The sequence below is a fragment of the Osmerus eperlanus genome, chromosome 13 (assembly GCF_963692335.1).
Source record: "Osmerus eperlanus chromosome 13, fOsmEpe2.1, whole genome shotgun sequence".
Classification (NCBI taxonomy): Eukaryota; Metazoa; Chordata; class Actinopteri; order Osmeriformes; family Osmeridae; genus Osmerus; species Osmerus eperlanus.
This window is the reverse complement of record NC_085030.1, coordinates 7,781,333-7,802,730: the sequence shown is the minus strand read 5'-3', so window position 1 is coordinate 7,802,730 and position 21,398 is coordinate 7,781,333. Positions and strand designations below refer to the sequence as shown.

Below are 21,398 nucleotides of genomic sequence, written 5' to 3'. Positions count from 1 at the left end.
GAAGTAGAGAGGGAAGTATAAAAGGAGGGAGGGAAGTAGAGAGGGAGGGAAATAGAGAATGAGGGGGGAAGTAGAGAGGGAGGGAGGGAAGTAGAGTGGGAGGGAAGTAGAAAGGGAGGGAAGTAGAGAGGGAGGGAGGGAATGATGGTGAAAGGCAAGGAAGGCGAGAGGGGAAAAATAATGGAGCCGTCTCCATTGGAGACGAGGAGGCACAGAGACTATTTTTAGCAAATTAATTTAAGGCTCTAAATAATTAACTGATAATTATCTGGCAATCAAGGGGAAGATAAAATGATCTCCACAAGATTTTCTGCGGCTGTGTCTCAGGCATCTTGACTAGCGAGCTTCCATGGGGGCTCCAGTCTAAAACCACTGGGTGCTGCAACAAAAAAGCCCTAATTGACAGGGGGAATGAGATGTGGGTGCTGGAGGCAAGTGGATTTGCCAATGATTAGTGTCTAATGAGTGACAGAAAACTGGCACCCACACTCAGTTTGTTTGTGACATAATAGATGTGTGGATCCAGCTGTCTTCCTCACAGGGCCCTGGCTTGACACACTCCCCCTACCCACCTCTCCCCCACCTCTCCTCCATCCCCAGTCTCAGCGCCGACACCGCCAGACAGCTACATGCAAAACATTGGCGCAGTGTGCAAACACCCCTGGAGCACGGCAATCACAGATTCAGACACAATCAATGGCATGCGACTGCACCCACACAGACATGCACACAAACACAAACACACAGACATGCGCACACACACACACACACACATAAATGTGCACGCACACGCACTCACACAGCCCCCACAGCTATCGACAGAGATTAAGATGACAACGATGACAATCCCTGTTTCCCTACCAGTTCCTCATGCCCCCCCTGCATCTAATGCTCTGGTGTTTGATCCTGCTACACAGCACCACTGTCAGTGGTACAGAATGTCTATACCACTGACCTTCAGTCATGGGAAAGTTTGGTCAATCCTTCTATGGGCATCTTTGAAATAATTAGTACAAAATATGCTTGTAAAAATGAACAAAATAGTATTGACCCCAAACCAATACGGCTTTAAAATCTTTTTTTGTAAAAACAGATCAGTAAAATCTTCTTTTGTTTGTTGACAGTGTGGCGAAGATAAGAATGTTTGTCTGAAAGTTAGTCTTGCAGCCTGTTGGTTGTGTGTTAAGGGAGGAGGAGTGCTGGACGATTGTGGTAGGGAGGGAGGGGGTATCTCTTCTCCTCCCCTGGAGAAGGCACCTCCTGAAGAGAGAGAGAGGAGGTAGACGGGGGAGAGCACTGACAAGGAGTTGATGAATCGCCCCTGGCTATATGTGGTTCTGCTCCAACTTGGAAAAAATCAAAGTGCCTTGCTGCCAGTTCCCTCCTCTTCCAGCGTCTTACCAGCCTCCTCTCTCTGTCTGTTTCTTTCTCTCGTTCTCCCTCTCAGAATCTTTTTCTCTCACACCCTCTCTCTGTTTTCCTCATCCTCTGCCTCTCTTTAAACATTGTTCCATCGGCATATTCATGTAGAGCCATCTGTCAAGCAAAGTATATCAATCCGTCAATCCCCCTATCTCTCTGTCACTTTATTTTTCTCTCCATCTCTCGACTGTCGCCACCGCGGCTGATATCTAATTTCAAAACACTGTACCTCCTTGCCACTGCGGTGGAGGGAAAAACAAGTGCAAATGGAAATGTGGATTGTGACTGAGCATCATGCATCTGACAGCTGCTTTCAATATCAAAAAAGGGCCTTTCACGGACCGAAGAATGTTTACACAAGAAAACCCACGGCCGTCTCTTCTTGCTCTCGTTGAGATTGTTACTGGCGTGCACGCAGAAACATATGTTTGTATACTGTGTCCTTTCCACTGTGACTCTATTGTGAGGATACACAATTAGCGTAGCTATGTGAAACGCCTTGGTGAGAGGTTCGGTTTGACAGGCTACCTGCCTCCCACCAAGCAACCTTTTATAAAATCAATGCGGCAGATAAACACAACTCTCCTCCGAACCGTTGGGCCTTGTCACAGTCTCCACTCTCTGAGAGGCTGGGAAACACTGGCAAACAGACAAATTAAAGCCTCTCTTCGAAAACGCTCTCTCTCTCTCTCTCGGCCCCTTTTCATCCAACAAGCAGTCCACCATTGTGTAGACACAACAGAACTGTCACAAACATCAGGGAAACTATACCGCTGTTGCCTTCGCCATGAGAACCCTGTATTTAATCCACACTTTATTCTGCCAATTACAGTTGGCTGTTCTCTATAACTCTGTGGCTGCATCTAAAGGCATCATTGTTATCTAGTTGACTGGGTGTCATAGTGAAGACAGTGAAGGTTTGGTTGGTTTAAATGCGTCTTCAGACAGTAGACTCCCTGCAGAGAGAGAACATGCCTGTGCGATGCTCCATCCCCTCTCCCCTTCATTCACGCACTCATCTACCGGAATGCCTGATATCTCTCGCTCACAAAAGACGAAATGTCCCCCGATACAAAAGTTCAACAATTCTTTGACACAGTGAATGCCCATGCTTTGATTTCAGCTGGAGGGAGGTGGGGGTATATGAAAACACTGTGAGCGAGAGGGGAGAGAGTGATGCAAGCTGGGTAAACAGAAATTTGACATGTGTTGTTAGCTTGAGCTTTCACACGTATTCTCTGAGAACACAGTTTGAGAGATGTTTCCAGCTCTTGAAATTGTGCGAAATGTTAGCTAGGTCGCTCGTAGAGCAGAACTTGCAATCTACCTGAACACCCATACAACACTGTGCTGTTACGGCTGGCTCTCTGTCTCCCTCAGCCAGGAGATTGATACATTGACAGCAACAACAAAAAAGTAGTGGAAACAAAACAAACATTGATGTGTGTGTGTTCTATGCTCTGTGTAAGGGGTACATTACCACAACCTTTGTAAAACGTACATTATAGAAGTGGTGTTACGTGAAAATTAGCCTAACACTGGCCAGCTCCATTACTATCAAAGACCGGGTCTCACATCAATACGATTCTTTCGAGCAATGTCTCACTTCCATCAACAGGTTTTCTTCATTAACATCTGCCAAGAGGCCCTAGTAGCGTAATCTTTTCACTAATTACAAATAAGACCTCTTTATTTTGGATCCTAGGGGAGTTAGCCTCTAAACAGGCCACCCTGCCTCTTTGTACCAAACATGGGGACTCTATCTATGCATGTTCTGTACCTGTGTTCTATTTTCACTCAGAGTGGGTGGGGTGTTCAGGGGTCACATTAGTTGGGGCTTTTAATGAAAACTGTAGATGCAGAGTGCTCTTTTTAGAGTGTATTTTTTTCTCTCTCCACATATGTAGGGCTAACAGGAGACTATTAAGCGGGGAACAATCTATATCAGCCATTAAAATGCAAATGTGTTTACCAAGCCTTGCTTTGATGCCACACTAATAACAAGCACTCGAGAACAATCACAAATTAAACTTGTGTTGTGACCTATTGAACGCACCCTGGTTTCTGGAAAGGAAAAAACCACACCGAAACGAGGGACTTTAGAGTCAATAAAAAGTAGCATAGATACAGAACCTCAGACCCAACAGACAGGCCTTGTCTGCTCTGCACAGGAACTCTTTCAAAGTTCTATATCAGAGTACACCTGGAATCCACGCTCGAAACTTGGATTTACAGTTAGGTCCATAAATATTTGGACATTGACACAATTTTCATCATTTTGGCTCTGTATACCCCCACAATGGATTTGAAATGAAACAATCAAGATGTGCTTTAAGTGCAGACTTTCAGCTTTAATTTCAGGGTATTTACATCCAAATCAGGTGAACGGTGTAGGAATTACAACACATTTTATATGTGGCCCCCCCCTTTTTAAGGGACCAAAAGTAATTGGACAAACTAACATAATCATAAATCTAATTGTCACTTTTAATACTTGGTTGCAAATCCTTTGCAGTCAATGACAGCCTGAAGTCTGGAACCCATAGACATCACCAGACGCTGGGTTTCGTCCCTGGTGATGCTCTGCCAGGCCTCTACTGCAACTGTCTTCAGTTCCTGCTTGTTCTTGGGGCATTTTCCCTTCAGTTTTGTCTTTAGCAAGTGAAATGCATGCTCAATTGGATTTAGGTCAGGTGATTGACTTGGCCATTGCAGAACATTACACTTCTTTGCCTTAAAAAACTCTTTGGTTGCTTTCGCAGTATGCTTCGGGTCATTGTCCATCTGCACTGTGAAGCGCCGTCCTATGAGTTCTGAAGCATTTGGCTGAATCTGAGCAGATAATATTGCCAGAAACACTTCAGAATTCATCCTACTGCTTTTGTCAGCAGTCACATCATCGATAAATACAAGGGAACCAGTTCCATTGGCAGCCATACATGCCCACGCCATAACACTACCTCCACCATGCTTCACTGATGAGGTGGTATGCTTTGGATCATGAGCAGTTCCTTCCCTTCTCCATACTCTTCTCTTCCCATCATTCAGGTACCAGTTGATCTTGGTCTCATCTGTCCATAGGATGTTCTTCCAGAACTGTACATGGTCTTTTAGATGTTTTTTGGCAAACTCTAATCTGGTCTTCCTGTTTTTGAGACTCACCAATGGTTTACATCTTGTGGTGAACCCTCTGTATTTACTCTGGTGAAGTCTTCTCTTAATTTTTGACTTTGACACAGATACGCCTACCTCCTGGAGAGTGTTCTTGATCTGGCCAACTGTTGTGAAGGGGTTTTTCTTCACCAGGGAAAGAATTCTTCTGTCATCCACCACAGTTGTTTTCCGTGGTCTTCCGGGTCTTTTGGTGTTGCTGAGCTCACCAGTGCGTTCTTTCTTTTTAAGAATGTACCAAACAGTTGATTTGGCCACACCTAATGTTTTTGCTATCTCTCTGATAGGTTTGTTTTGATTTTTCAGCCTAACAATGGCTTGCTTCACTGATGGTGACAGCTCTTTGGACTTCATATTGAGAGTTGACAGCAACAGATTCCAAACACAAATACCATACTTGAAATGAACTCTAGACCTTTTATCTGCTCCTTGTCAATGAAATAACGAACTCCCATGAGGGAATAACATACACCTGGCCATGGAACAGCTGAGCAGCCAATTGTCCAATTACTTTTGGTCCCTTAAAAAGGGGGGGGCCACATATAAAATGTATTGTAATTCCTACACTGTTCACCTGATTTGGATGTAAATACCCTGAAATTAAAGCTGCACTTAAAGCACATCTTGATTGTTTCATTTCAAATCCATTGTGGTGGTATATAGAGACAACATGATGAAAATTGTGTCAATGTCCAAATATTTATGGACCTAACTGTATGGGAGGAAAGACGAGAACGACTGCCTGCCTGTGTAAGAAACTCATGCTGATAGCTTGCGTGTGAAGGTACCACAGAGCCGGCTCCCCTACTATGTGGGTCTGATATGCGGTCCTTGTTTTCTCCCTCAATAGATGCTTTAATAGGATAACAGAATGTTTAAAAACTTTCTCTTCAAGGCTATTCCAAAATGTGGTGTTAGCTAGGCTAGGCTAATCCTGTCCTTCTGAGCAGTGAAGAGCGATAAGGGGTCCTGTGTCACTGCCCAGCGGGGTTTCACGGTCAGGGGGGGGACGGGGGGAGGGACGACAACAACCTAGACGTTGGATCTTCTGGAGCAACACCTTCCAAACAAGGGCACAGGGCGTCTTTGTTGACGCACAGTGAGATCATGGGGGATGCAGGAAAAAGCCCTGGATTCATCTGTCACTTCTCATTAGCTGCTAAATTGAGTGTGCCTTTTTCCGATCCCTCACTGATAGTGATCTGTGAGCATCGAACAACAAACCTGGACGTAAATACATTGACAACCCCCACACCGATGAGGGGGGGGGCAGGGTTGATGGGAGAACAGCCCTCCTTCAAAGCAGGGCAATTAGAGCCAACTGTGTTTAGATGAGAAAGCAGATGCCAGAAAGAACAGGGGTACAGGCTGTAGGAATTACAGGCCTATCAAATATTCATGGGGAGGAAAACTCTAGGGCATTGTTGCATTAAGTTATTCACATTTAACCGGTAACAGACAGGTGGAAGTAAAAAAAAAAAAAAACACCTCCTGTTTTGTTGGCCTCGCATAGCGGTAAAGTCAAGATCTGGCTGCTATTTCATAGGAAGGTAATGATTGAGGAAGTTCTAAACTTAGACAAACCCGAACCCGAACCATGGGGTTCGGGTTCGGGTTGGCTTGGCTAACTTACATTTTCAGGCATTAGACTGATTTAGAAAACAAGCTTCAAAATAAACGAGTGAATTAACTGTCCCTTGAGATCATTAAACTGATGGGTTAAGCTTGTTGTTTGAGATATGCTTCAGTGATGGGATAACAGTATGGTATGCAGCATTACAAGGAATCATTGGGAAAAAAAAAGACAACATGCACACCGTTTGTGAATCAGTGTTTCTAATTGGCCGGGGAATATTTGCCCCTATCAGCAGCCAATAGAGCAGAGAACAGCTGTGCTTATCACTTGCAATTGATGGAGCATGATCTAATATATATAGTTATATGAATTCAGAAACCGAGAGTCAGTAATTCTGGGGGAAGGCTCATAGAGTCCTCACTGGATATGCAGGGACAGTAAACCTGTGGAGAATACCCACTCACACACTCAATCACTTCCTACAGGACTGCAAATGACCTAACAAGTCTCCTCTCTACCAAAAGAGAAAGAAAGAAAAGCATGTTGCTGAATCTCAGCAACAACAAAAAAACAAGGAAGAAAAGGTCGACAGAGTATTTACTTCAGTTAATTTTACAACAACTGCAGCACGTTGAAAGACGGTCAGTAAGCTTCCTCCTGTCATCTCCGAACACCAAATACACACCATGGATAGATTACACACCATTTAGCACGCTGCCTTTCATCGTGCTTCAAAGCAAATTGCCTGGAAAGAATAGACTTTCATTGACAGAGATTAAGAGATTGGTGGAATTTCTATTTTTGAAATGTATCCAACATAATAAGTCTTATAGCGTATGAGAAAACAGAAGAAAAAATAAATGAGCTTACTCACTATTTCATCCTAAAAGAAATAAGTGTAAACCATCTGGACCTCCTGGTAAAACAAGTTACTGCAATTTAACGTAACTATGTGACCAACGGTATCTAATCAGCTTAAAGATAAGCGCACAGCTTAGTCTTCATATAAAGATACAGAGGTATATCCATAGTTCACTGGTAATAGGATAAGCAGATATTGTTGAGGGATTAGGCTATCTCTCCAGAGATCTATTAGTGGCTAAGTCCTACTGGCGCTCTTATTAATCATTATCTGACCCGTGTTACAATGGGATTCTTCTCGATACAGCCAACTCCCGCAGCACATCCCACATTCTCTCTCACTCTTTCTCTCTCTCTCTCTCTCTCACACACACACACACACACACACACATCAAAGTAACATGCACACACCTACACAAAGACACACACTCGTACCCAACCCACCCCCCCACCCTCCACCCACAGACACCTACACAAAGAAACATGCACGCACACAGAATGCACACACGCGATAACCCTAACCTATATAGACACACACGCCCAAACAAACAGCAAATCCACTTCCAATTACAGATATGGCCCTCCAGACACCCTGCAACACCCGCTCACACTCTCAGCATGCATAAGCACACGCTAACACTTGGCACAACAGCCTCGTGCATTATCAGCCCCAAGGACGACTTAACACAGCCATGCATTTCCAGACCCCTCCAACAGCCATCCTGACAGAGTGCATGGGAAGCCCAGCTGGTAACCACTGGATTGCAGACATGTGCCCTCCTCTCCACAGGAAGTCGCCCGATGTGGGATAATCACAAACAAGGTAGGACCAGATGCTAAATCTGTAAATCTGCGGGGTAATTCACACATTAATGGCTAAAGTGACATTGCAAAACATATTGGGACAAAGCGCCTTCGTGGGGATCCAGAAAAGCAACTAGGATCCAGCAGAGGGGCATGTTTAGCTATTAGGACCCATAAATGCTTGACTGTTTCTGTGGTTGGAAAGGTTCTGCAGCAAGCCAACTGCTATTGAACATTTGGGCAATCTGACTGTTATTACCGGTAGTACCAAGTGAAACATGGCTTTTAGGCATCAATAGGACACATGTGCATGTTCGACCACACAGCAGCGCATGCATGATAAACAGCCCTCTGGCCACAGTCACTAATTCAGAAAAGTAATTACACAATCCAGACAGTGATTTTTGGGCTGAGCCTGAAGGAAGGTAAGAAATCCAATCATCTTTTCATGAAGGAATCTATTAAGGTGACTATGAAGATGCTGACAGAAGGGGAGAAGTTTGAGATATTCGAGGTCAGCCTTTGAGGGGAATTGTCAAGTTGTCTGTCTGGAGGGTGGGGAATCAATGTCAGACAGTCATCCCACAGGTGTTAGCGAGAGCAATGAGCATCGATGGGACTCAAAAGATTAGTTTGGCTATTCAATGTGAGACCTGTATTGTGCTTCTGAAAAGCATTAAAGATGCTGTAAAGCAAATTCCATGATTTGCTTCTCAGTACATTATATACGTGTGAAATGAGTTGCTAAACGCATGTGCAAAGCGCGAAAACGTTGTCGCACTGAAATGTGGAGTTAGACCGTTGAACAGTTTCTCACCCATTTTCAGTTCAGGTTTTGTATAGGCGGGGCAAAACCCAACCTAACTGACGTAACAGCCACCTATCTACGTCAGATCACTTCATGGTTCCCCCTCACACTTGCCGTAGCGTTCATTATCCGGGTCGTAGGCACTTGAGAGAGGCGGCACCTTCCACGCAGGGGGTTGAGCTTCAGCTCCTTGAGGCGACACGCCCCTCCCCCGGTCTCAAGCAGAGAAGACTGCCTATTTTCTCCCAATTTCAAAGCCTAATTTAACATACTTGTCTGTGTTTTTTTTCCCATGGGAAAAATGTGATGATGAACTTAAAACTCATTTTCAGTTCTGCTTTACAGCATATTTACTACGTTCACACAGAGTTCTGTGCTGCCAGGGAGTTGGAACAGCGCACATACACACACTACCAACAGCTGTAACAATGTTGACAGTGTTAGGTGTAGTCAGTAGGATCTCTGAGGACAACCCTACAGACATATGGCATGAAGTCCTAGGGGGAAGTGGAATGTGGGGTGGTGAGGGTGGAGACTTCAGGGAGAGACTGAGGAACACCGAGGTCAGACTCTGTAACCGTGTGGTAGTGTTTGTAGCCTTGGACATGAAACGGAATGCCTCTTAGTCACGATTAGAGGAGGAAGAGGACTGCCTGACAACTTAACACTGGGAAAATACTGTGAAACAGGTAGACATCATTCAAACCCCCCCCCCCCTCCTCCACTATAGAACAGCCTGAGACAGTTGCTTCACTGTCTCATTACAGGCAATAGCTTTCTGACTCTCCCTTGAAAGTGGAGCAACCGCTTCCTGACCAGGTGTCCTGACAGACTGATAAAAGAGAGCTGTCTGGTGTAATGGAGGTCTGGTGGGTAAAATATAACATAGGTACTGGTAGACAGACACCCAGGACACACAGCAACACCAGCACACTACAACACCACACCTCCCAGCACAGGTAATTACAGAGGGCACAATTACAATGATTAAAGCCCTGTCTTTTCACACACAACGTCCCCCAAATAAATTACCGCTGATTGTTGTGTCTTCCGGAAAACGACAACGATAAAAAGTCATGCTGGGCAAAGAAACAGAGCAGAACACAGCACAGCTTTTCTGTGCCGGAAAAAGTGCTTTTGCCAGGGTGGGTGGGGTCAGACTGTCACCCTCGTATTACTGTCTGTGTGAGAGCCAGTCTGAACAGAGACGCCCCTCCAGTTGGCATTATCAGCATCTCTCTGTCTGTCTCAGTGCCAGTCCCATTTCACAGCCTGCTCTAGATCTGACCAACACACACACACATATATATATATATATATATATATATATATATATATATATATATACACACAGGCACACACACACACACTGTCCCTCATCACCTTGCTCTGAGATGAATGAGATTGCCTCTGTCCTCAATCATTTTAATCACTCCATTGGAAAATGCCTCGTTCATGGCTATCACTCTGCACTGCCTCACGGCTATCCCACACATACACAGGCACACGCACATACACAAACAAAATCACACGCACACACACATCAACACCCTGCCCTCTTCCACTGCTAACACTTGAGATATTGGACCAGCAGCTAGCAGATGGCCGCTGATGCAGAAGCTCCTTTATTTTGACTCCTATGCCCTTTAAAGAGGGAATCACAAACTAACAAAATATCTGCTTTTTAATGGCTACCGAACACAGAAAATGTTTTTACAGTTAACCCCTTAAAGTTCAACGGCATAATGCATTGAAGTGTTAACTTTTGCAACCTACACTCATGGAGGTAATTTCTTTTAATGGGCTCTTTTCTGTTGCAACAATCCACAAAATGCTTCTGAATTGTGAATTGAGAGAGACATTTGATTATGCATGAGTGAAATGCATCAGTTTTGTATGTGATTAGTCCTGTATTTATCATTTCCAAGTGTTTATGCACAAACACTTGTAATGTGGAGAGGATTTGTATTTACTGCGTGGGAGAAACACTATGGATGCAAATGGTTGGATAATGGCTGAATTCACCAGGGTCACGGAGCCACAGAGTGTCTTAATCCACTCTGACTACCCCACTACAAGCAATGCTTTAAGGAACATAATCTAGAGACATGTACAAAAACTACAAAACCCATGAAGCACTATGTGTAGTGGATTCCTGAGGGGCAGAGGTGGGTTAGGTGCTGCATGCAGCTGTGTGCTGATGTCAGGCCGCAGAGCAGGTGACAGCCAAGAGTGGAGGTGTGCATCTTGTTAACGCCTGTCCCTTCTAACACTCTGGATGTGTGTTTTCACACCTGCGTTCCATCCGTGGCATGTGACATCAGGACACTGCCGGCCGGCTGTGCCCTCCCTGTCGACTTTCCTTGTTGATGGCTAATTAAAGCAGGAGCGTGTGAAAACAAGCTTGCTTGAAGGGAACCGGCTTTCAACCTTTTCAAAATGGCGGCTCATTGACAGTGTTGTTAGCGTGAAAGGAGATGCGACATCATAGGTGTCGGAGGATGTGTGAGTATGTGTGTGTATGTGTATGTGTGTGTTTGTGTATGTGCAAATTAAGTACAACATAGGGAGGGGTAATAGGTAAGGAAAGAACTAAAACAATTCTTATTGTGAGAGAAAAAATATTTGATTCAATTTGTGATCCTTTCCTGAAGAACATACTCCTCTCTTTGTCCTTCAAAACCCTGAACACTGATAGAAAAAAAAGAAGAATATGGGCTGGAGTTGGGGGAGACAGAAAGCCCAGGGATCAACTGTAAGTCTTCATCACCGAAAGTCAATTCAAGGTCAGAGTTGGTTCAGACAGACAGCGGTGTCTCACACATCCCTGTTTCTGTTAAATGACACAGCTCAGACACAGGCTGTGTGTGAGAGTGGGTTGGTATGTGTGTGTGTGTGGTGTGTGTGTGTGTGTGTGTGTGTGTGTGTGTGTGGCTGCGGCTAGGGACAGCCTGCTGTGTCCGCCTGTCACTGCTGTCTCCTCTGCCACCCCGATCCTGCCCTCACCACCCCCACCATCACTGAGCCTTCTCCACAGTCATTCTGCTCATCGCATCTAATCATGCTTTATGGAGCAGCTAGCATCAACGGCCTACAGCACCACTCCTGCAGGTCAACCGGCCTCGGCACAATTCTAATAGAGGGTTAATTGTTAATTACATTTGTCAGTTGAGATTTTTTATGGAACATGTCGCTGTTTGTGGTGTATAAGTAGGTCATCCTTGTACATTCCAGTATTGACTTACAAGGCTAAACAAAAGGTTTGATAGTGACTCGTATGAAACATGCTCTACGTTTCTGCGATCTCGGCCTTAAGATAGATGATGACACAGACACCTGGGCTTGATCAGTCTTGCCAGGAGATATATTGTGCTTAGCTTTTTACACAAAGTAACTGGGTTAGCGGTGCATTGACGCGGCACACCACGGCGCAGCGATATAAAGCAATAACTAATTTGCAGCCAGAGATTCCTGTGATTGGCCAAAATCGATCGGGTGAACAGGAGCAGTCCATTGATCTGGGCTATTGATGGAGCAGTCAATTATTGCCTAGTGTATTTATAGACCCCAGGAGACAGGCAGGGTGACAACACAAGGTGCCAAGGCATTTATTTGGCTAGATAAATCACAGTTGCAAGAGCACAGAGTTCACATGAAAGGTTGCTTTATAAGGTAGAGATGATGTTCATACAGGAGATATTGCTTGCCTGGAGTTGACTACATGAAACCTGTTTTTGTAGCATGAAAGTAATAAACATGCTAATGTACTTACATTTGACCTTGTTTAAGAAAGCGTTTAAAACAGATTTTAAAGTAATTTTCCTCTTGCTAATTACTAAACATGTCGGAGGCAAAAGAGTTACTTAGGGCTCACTTTTGTGTGCTTATATAGAAACCATGCAGTGCTTACAGTCAGGACCACTGGTTAACCAGTGAGAGAAAAGTACACTTTCTACAGGTGTCTTAGTACAAGTTGGCAAAGAATGTCTTCCATAAAGCGGCAAAGCTTCGCAATGTTATGACAATCCTGTCGAGGGCTTGAGTGACAGCAAAAAACAACCAATCCCATTTGAACAAAGGCAAAACAAAGGCTGTCAGAGTGAGTCAGGGAGCTCAGTATTGAGTTGCGAGAGATGCATGGGGAATGGGGGGGGGGAGGAGGAGAGAGAGAGAGAAAAAAAGTTATCTCCTGGCTCTCACCATGACTCTGTCCTCGAAATGTGTCTCACGCTGGTCCCCCTACGGCGGGCGTCGGTGACGGGATGCAGCGGCGACGCCTGTCTCTGTCTGCCTCCCCCTCGGTGTGATTGATGAGGCTCATTTTGCCAATTAATGGAGAAACCCCCGTTGATTACCATCAGATAGCAGTTTGTAACTGTTAGTGTTCCTGGCTGTCACAAATTCATTTTAATTAGAGCTCCTTCCTTCTACTTTCACTGCTGAGTGCTGGATTCGCTGAGGCACTCTCTGAACATCAGATGCATGAGCTCATCCTGAGGCCTGCTTTCTCCTTTCTCTCTTCCTTGGAAGGACGACCTTGAGGCAGATGAGGATCTCCTCCTTACCAGGGAGGGAGTCAAGTCCAACGCTGACGATACATCTCACAGTCAATTAGTAACTAGTAAATTAATACACTTTATTTTGCATAATGAAGCCTCTTAATTGCTTTAAAGCGTGTAAACTGGGTCAATGCATCCGACTAATCGTACGTGGGAACAACATGTATCGAGCAGGCAGTAGGATTGACACCCTGGAGGCATGGAGACACTGATCTCGCAGGTCCTGTCAGGGAGGAAGGATAGCAGTCGGGCGGAAGAGTGCTACTGAACAGCAGAACAAGTTCTATTCCCCAAGCGCCGTCAGCAGGAAAAATAATAACATTAAAGATATGTGAGGAAATATTTTGGCATTTATTTGGTTTACATTTTAGAGCGGTTTCATCTGGTGCACGCCACTACTTGTCTAATGACACGCAGGCCTTTTCATCAAGGAGCTCTCCCCAGTGCTTTGGGCCCTGCCCAGTGCTTCTTATTAGTAATAAAGAACAATAAATGGAGCCGCTGGTGGACAAGCCGCTGTCTGCCGAAGAATACATGTCAGCCGTCTCCTCTGTACATCACAGGCCACCATTAAGTGCCCTCCTCACCTCTCATTTCACAAACAAGCGCCGCATCAGGGGACGGTATTAGCAACTTATCATTTCCTGAGTGCATTGAAACAATGGATATTACAGAGGCATGCACATCACTCAACACATTGTATGCCATTCACTCAACACATTGTATCTTGTATCTGTCTTACAAAGTTCTCACTTGTACACCAAACACCTCTATTAGTGTGACTTGCTATAAACAAACAGTAAACTGTTATGTTTTTTTGTTGTTGCTGGCAACCACCACCAATCACGTTTTCATTTGCATTTGATAGAATAATTTTCCGACAATGGGCCACGATTCAACAGAGGCTCTGGGATTTCATGAAAACATCAAATGAAAGTGAACTCCTGAGGCGTGACGACGGGAGAGTGGGGACGAGCGGTGGGAAGGAGGGCAGCGGTGTCTACAGTGGGATTAGCACTCAGCAACAAGTGCTGAGGGGGGCTTTGCATCAAACCAAGGAGCCTGTGACAAATGAGGGCGACTGGGCTCTGTCTATTACCCTGCTCTGAGAACAGGCCTTTTGGGGAAGTAATGATAAGAAGATTGGAGCTGCAGACGAGACCGACTTTGAGGCTACAATTCCCAAGGAGAAGGAAGGAGGAAGAGGAGGGTACTAGTTCACTACTACAAATATACTTGTTTCATTTATATTTTTATGATATAAGCAAGTTGGGATTGCCAATGTATTTAAAACAAAATATTTGTTTCCAAATACAGACCTGGCGGTGGCAGTCACTGAATGTACTGCACAGTCCATAGGCTTGGGGTTTCCTCAACCAATGAGATTAAATATCTCCAGAGAGGCACGTGTGGGGGTTTCCCGGGACACAGGTGGGCCAGTGGGACTAGATCCCGAGGGAGCGAGGCCAGGCTCTGGGTCCATCCCTTTGAGGCCCCCAGGCTGGCAGGGCACTCAGGCTTGATCAGTGGAATATGACAGCATCTCACCCAGAGGGAGCGGGGTTGAAGCCTGGGTAGTCTGTGGGAATCTCTCCCCTCTCCCCTCTCCCCCCCCCTCTATGCCTGGCATCAGCCCCAGCCCCAGGGAACAGAGGCCAGGCGGCCTGTCAGATAACTCCACCGGCTAATGGACCTGCCACATCAGCCACTGCGTTGCCCACTAACAAGACACTGATTGGGGAGTTTCGGGGGGAATTCGCTCGCATAATGACATGGGCCACATTGAGATGTCCCTATGTCTCGTCTAACATCAGACGCAGAAATGACAAAATGAGATTTCTTGTTGATAATAAGTGAAACATGTGTCGTTTTCACTGAGAGTCGGGCTTCAGTTGGAGTGCTCCCCTGGCATCATATCAAGACTTGGGGTTCCAACTTTGTACAAAGAAAAAATAGAACTGTTAGAGACTGTCAGCTGTCTCTTTAGAATACCCACATTATTGTTCCGAGTCTGCGTATATCAACTTATTAAAGCAGTGGATGTGTGATTTCGCCCCAAGTGATTAGAGATCGACATGTCGACAACTGAACAAATTCAGCTCAAGTTGATTTGGAAACCGGGCATCTAATTTGATTTGCGGCACACCAGCACACAACTAGACATGGAGAGCCGAGGTTAATGGTGTTGATCCAGGCAAAGGAGCATGAATATGTTTTATGGATCTTGGCTTAACTGCATGGAGGAGAATGTAGCGACTCAGTGAGTCCGGTGCTCAAATCACTCATTTGTGAATCTCGTAATGTGTGAATGTCAACATCGAATCAGCATCTGTCCTTCCACTTCCCCTAAACAGCGGCACCACTTGAACAATCAGAACACGGCACACATAAATCATCAGTAACATTCAGAGTTGTGTTAAATACCATTCTAATCATTACAATACAAACAGCACCTCGTCCCTATAGTGCAGCTTGATGGGTTTTCATTGTCAGCTGGTCTAAACAGGATGTGAAGAGGCAGTCATTGAGCCTCCCTCGTCCCCTCTCTCATTCAGACACCGTATATCTCCCGTCCCGCCACCGATCAAGGCAATCAAGAGCATAGAATGATATCAGAGGAAACACATGGCCTCCACCACCAGTTCCCAGTAAACATGGGTCTGTGGTGAGATGGTGACATCGCCCAGCACATGGCTCTCCCCCCCCCATATTGTCATTATTAGAATTACAACCCCCATTTTAGGCTGATGGTGTTTGGTCTATTGAAATTGGTTAATTAAATCCGGAGTCTCTCCTGTGACACGTGCGAATGGAAAGATGCCTATTGTTTCTGACTGTTGCCTCTGTCTGGTGACGGACATGCGCTGACAAAACGGAACGCTGGGTAACCACGGAGGAGAGTGACACATTCTGAAGTCAAAACGCTATTTGCGTCTGTTTCTTTTCCCTTCTTTTTTTGTCCCTTATTTATTAACTTCTTTGCAGTTTTTTGGGGGGCTAATTAAAAGGCTCCGGGGTTTTTATCTGTGCTGCAAATAGGAATTAATTGGCCACACAATTTACAGTGCATTTCATTAGGCGAAGAAAACACTACAAACAGAAGGTTGCCGAGGTAAACAAGGCTAGTGAAAATGCCACCACAGTCTGTTGACCTGGTTTCCTATATGCACTGTAAACATAAACAAATTAACAGCTAACTACATTGAGGTGTGTATCAGAAAAAAAGTGACATCTATGTCTGTCATATTGTCATATGGGGAAAAAATAATGTTTACTTGACGAGAACAGGTAACAGCACATACATACAACCTAAAGATAATCAACACCTTTTCAAGTATTTCCAATTAGATCAAATTTAAAACCAAAAAATACAATCACAAAACAAACTCATTCCCATTGCTTTTGAATAAAAACCAGGGTTTACCTACTAAAGTAGCAAACAAGGAGTTCACACTGGGAATACATAACCTGGACACGGTGCGTTCCTCTAAAGCAAACAAAACAGGCACCCTATGAGTTGTCATGGCATAAGCCCATTTACAAACACACAGCAGTTCCCTCCCCCTCTTTGAAATCCGACCTAAATCAAAAGGATGCCTCTGTGAACAACAAAAGGTGGTACCTGCATTAATGCGTCTGTCAATGGAGAAGTCATGAGGGTGGTAATGCTGCTCTGCCCCTGGGCATGCGGAGAGCAGAGCAGTGTGTGGGCTGAGTTTGTCTGGCCTCTCAGAGTTACTGGAACACCCTCACATGTGTGTTCCTCTTTGTGTGTGTGTGTGTGTTTGTGAGAGTGTGTGTGTGTGTGCGTGTTCCGCAATGTCACCAGCCTGGAGCCAAACTCCTCCACACTAGGAACATGATCCTATTTGAAAACAGTAAATATATGCAACAGACAGCTGCTGTTAGAGAACAGGCCTTCGTATCAATACAAATAATTTGTTGAATTGACAGGCCAAAGATGTATTAGCAAGAACAGCTAATTAAACACAACAGTGTGTAGCTACGAGCAGCTCTTGGTCAGGACTTCTGCCTCATGTGGCCATCTCTTTGCTCCAAGTGTTAATGGTAGTTGTGGTAGTGGTGGGGTGGTGGGTGGGTTTAGGGGTTAAAAATGACACATGCTGATTTCCTTCCCATTAGGTCTTCAGGGAGCTGAAAGGTTAAGTAGACCATCAGCACCTTGAATGATGGTGTTAAAGGAAGGGGGTGAAGGGGTCTATTAGACAAACCTAACCATCTATCCACAGTAGACTCCGGCTGGCTTCTCTTCAGAGCCCCGACCCCATCCTCCTCCATTAGGAACCCAGTCTGCATGGTCCCCTGGAACCCCTTCTTCCCGACTCACAACCCCCAGAGTCCTCTGCTACTCCTTACCCAGCAGCCACAGAGTCCTAGAGGGGAGGGGGGCGATCACCAAAGCTCCTCCTGTGAAATAAGACCCTCAGGAGACTCGTGCCTCAATTGCATGCCTTTGTAGGCTCCCATTACCACTGATAGATAGAGATCTCTAAAACGCTGAACAAACACCCCATTCAGTCATTTGCATATATTACACTAATGGTAGGAGAAAAATGTATCAATAAACTCAAATGAAATGATTTAGCTGAGCTGTTACTTTTGCAAGAAAGTGCAAGAAAATGTGTTCGCCAATTTATTACCGGTTTGAGAAACCAGTTTTTATGGTGAAATACAGTGAGACTAGAAGTCACCTCCATACAATTGCGCACACACACTCGCACGCACGCACATACAAACACACACCTACCACACACACTCATCATTCATCATTGCGTTCAACAGTCAAGGAAAATAAGTACTCCAACTTTTTCAGGGTTGCTCAACCATCAAATGTGAAGCTTTTGTTATTGTTTTTCTTTCATCTGTCATGTTTAAAGGCACAAGCATCCTTCTTTAATCCCAGAGCAGCGTTTTAAAAGGTAGGCGCCCATCTGACGGGGCTGGCTTATCTTAAAGGAAGGAAATGTCAAAAACTAAACTATATGGTGGTGGAAATGTGCTGCTGTCACTTCCATCCACTAAACAGCATAACACGGATTATGGTTCTGTATCTAAGCCAAAGGTAAAATCTAGCACAGGAAATACAAATAACATCAAACTTGTGAAGCCTCCCTCTCTTTATCTAAAACCACAGATGGTTTTATGTTTCATCAGCTGATGGGTCTAGGCAATATAAGAAATATTAACATCGGGAAAATAGCAGAAACATATCCTTTTCAGCAAGACACCATTCTCACAACAACAACGTGCTTGTTTTGACTCTGTGGTTCAAGGGGGAAAAACTGAGACAGCAATACCATTTTAGAGGTATACATTCAAGTACACCATTTTAAGGTTTGGAGATAATAAGCAGAGAAAAACATGAGGTTGTTCATGCACCGGGGACAGTGTGTCGGGGGGGGGGGGGGTTACTACAGGGAAACACATTCTGATTTCCCTCACTGCCTAATCATCTGGATCGATTGAAGTGGGGTCGTGTGGGAGCCGTCCACACACCTTGCTATTTGGACGGGGATTTACACTGAATCACTTCATTAGGTGGAGAAGGTCAAAGACAGGTCAATCGTACTCTAGGGGGCTGAGTAAGGTTTGCTGAGGGAGGCGTATAGGAGAGGGTGAGAGAGAGGGGGTGAGAGAGACAGACATACAGACAGACGGGGAGAGATGGAGACAAACAGAGACAGACTGAGGTGAAGACAGACAGACAGAGAGAGAGAGAGAGAGAGAGAGAGAGAGAGAGAGAGAGAGAGAGAGAGAGAGAGAGAGAGAGAGAGAGAGAGAGAGAGAGAGAGAGAGAGAGGGAGAAAGAGAGAAAGAGAAAGAGGGAGAGCAAGATGGAGTACCAACACACAGTTCTATCTTCTATTTGAATCACCTCCACGTCCCTATTGATCCTACACACCACACCAGGAAAAGTTAAAGTGCTTCAGACTGGCCTTAGCCAAAGTAACAATGGCTACTCCGTCACCCGCAACAAGGCAGCCACAGCAGTGCTATTTTCAGCTGTCCGTCATCCACAGCCAAGCCGTACAAAACGGAGGAGACCAGTTCAAAATGGAGGCAGCAACTGCCTTTGGCCAGTTCTTTTTCCCCCAAAAATTTTCAACAACAAAAAACAAGGCAACAACTACAATGGGCCCAGCCATATGCCACGGCACCTCCACTGTGGCTTTCATGCCTGATCAAGTGAGACAGGCAGAGAGGAAGCGGGGCATTACCAGTGATGGCAGGGCAGCCTGCCTGCTTCTCTCTGGGGAGAGCCTGGAGACAAAGGGAGAGAGACATTCTGCAGTACACCTGCATTTCCTCAGCCTCCAGCTTCTCCAGGTCCACCCAGGAGTCAGGGGATCCATCCTGACGTGGGCGGCCGGAGAGCTCCTCTCCTGGCTACGCTGCTGCACATCTACAGGGGAGGTCTCTGCCACATGGGTTTTAATTACACCCATTTAAGTGGCCTTCTTTGACTGGGAGCAGCTTGTTAATGCGCTAGGAAGCTATTACTCTTATGCCAAACAAAGTGCAAAGTAAGCCTTCATAAATCTCCAGTTTTAGGCGCACTAAATTAAGGAGAGAGCGAAAACAAAGGTTACATTCTGTCTAAAGTTTGAGCATATGGGACACGTTTCGACTTGATTAATTGCACTTGAATTATGACATGTTTCCTTAATAAGAGCAGTAAGTAACACGAAGGGAATTCGGTTTGTTCTACTGCCACACACATCCATAAAAGGTATCATAGCCGCAAGCTATCGATCTATGAGTCAATTTCTACCAAAGCGAGGGAGAGTATATGTCCGCAGGTACCAGATATCTCGAAAAACCTATATTAGGAGGCGCCTTCCTCCTCAAAATGGAGTCGGGGATGTGCTAAGGCATCGCTAATTAAATTTGAGAGCAGAGCCGCTTTAGTTTAAGTGAAAGCACTCTGTTATCGGAACGATAGAGGAGCAGGGAAGAGATAGCCCGCAGATGGTTGTGTGAAGAAGGGCCTGTGGATGGTCAGGAGATGAAACCAGAGGGTGGGGGCGGGGGCCGGGGGGATAAATCAGCATGGGTGGAGGGAGCCCCTATTAGAGGACCCCAGGGGGGATGAGGGAGAGAGGAGATATGAGGGGAGGGGGACGGGAGGGGGATGTGGTGGAGAGCAGTAAAAATAGCTCTGGGGCTGAGCTCCCTATGGGAACGTGAGGCGAGAGGAGGAGGAGATCCCATCAACATCTCACATATCCATTCCTTCAGCCCCTAAAGTCACACTGGCGGCCCTGCAACTACTCAGTCCTGTCTGGGGGAACATAAACAGAACACAAAACAGTCCATCTACTGAACTGCACGCACACAAACACATGCCTACCTGTGGTGTTCAACACCTGGCGGACTAGTTAGGCCAAGCATGCACTAAAGACCAGGTATCAGTGGAGGAAAACCTGCGGTAAGCACTGGAAAAGGATATGGACATCTTTTCCACAAACTTATCTTGCTGGTCGTCTGTCTTGGGGAAGTTCTGGATGTCGTTTTCGAGCCTCTGGATGTGGCGCTCCATCGTGCTCAAGCTGCTCTTCAGGATCTCAGCGGACACTGAGGAACAATCACCACAACAAACATGTTTAAACATAAGAAGAATTGATACCATAACATTACTATATTAAAACATGATTTATATAATAACATCAGCCAGCTATATCAAGTTCCGAGTTCTCCCACAACTGTTTCTGCTCTAGTGTGGGCTGCACGCTTCACTCCAAAGCGTGTCCTAGCAGGCCAGCATACTGTAGTGGGTGGCCTAGAAAGCTGGTGAGCATGTGAGACTCCAGCTCATTAATCAGTCTGTAATCACTGTTTACAGAGTTCCTCTGGACTGCACTCCCTCACTATTCACTTCAGTTCTTTGAAGTCCCCACTTAAAAGGAGCTGCCAGAGTCTTAGGGGATCAGGCCAGGACAGGAGTGCGGAAGAACTGCCATGTTAGGACTGATGTACAGGCTTTGGTGCTATTGACACACACACACACACACACACACTAACACATTTACACAAGCATGCACCCACTGGAGTACACACACGCACACCCCCATACACCTGCACCCCAAACACAGAGATTAGTGCACCCCTATACACATGCTTAATGTATGCACCCCCACACAAACACCTTTACACACAAGCTTGAGCGCGCGCGCGC

The 21,398-nt window shown here is 45.5% G+C and overlaps 1 protein-coding gene across 2 annotated transcripts in view; it reads right to left on the bottom strand.

The window, feature by feature from the left end:
* The window catches only part of diaph2 (diaphanous-related formin 2), a 328,038-nt gene that overhangs the window by 69,540 nt on the left and 237,100 nt on the right, over window positions 1–21,398 (bottom strand). For both annotated transcript variants that reach the window (XM_062476107.1, XM_062476108.1), the window contains one exon: window positions 20,674–20,797. In XM_062476107.1, the coding sequence (XP_062332091.1) occupies window positions 20,674–20,797 (124 nt within the window). The remainder of the gene's footprint in view (window positions 1–20,673; window positions 20,798–21,398) is intronic.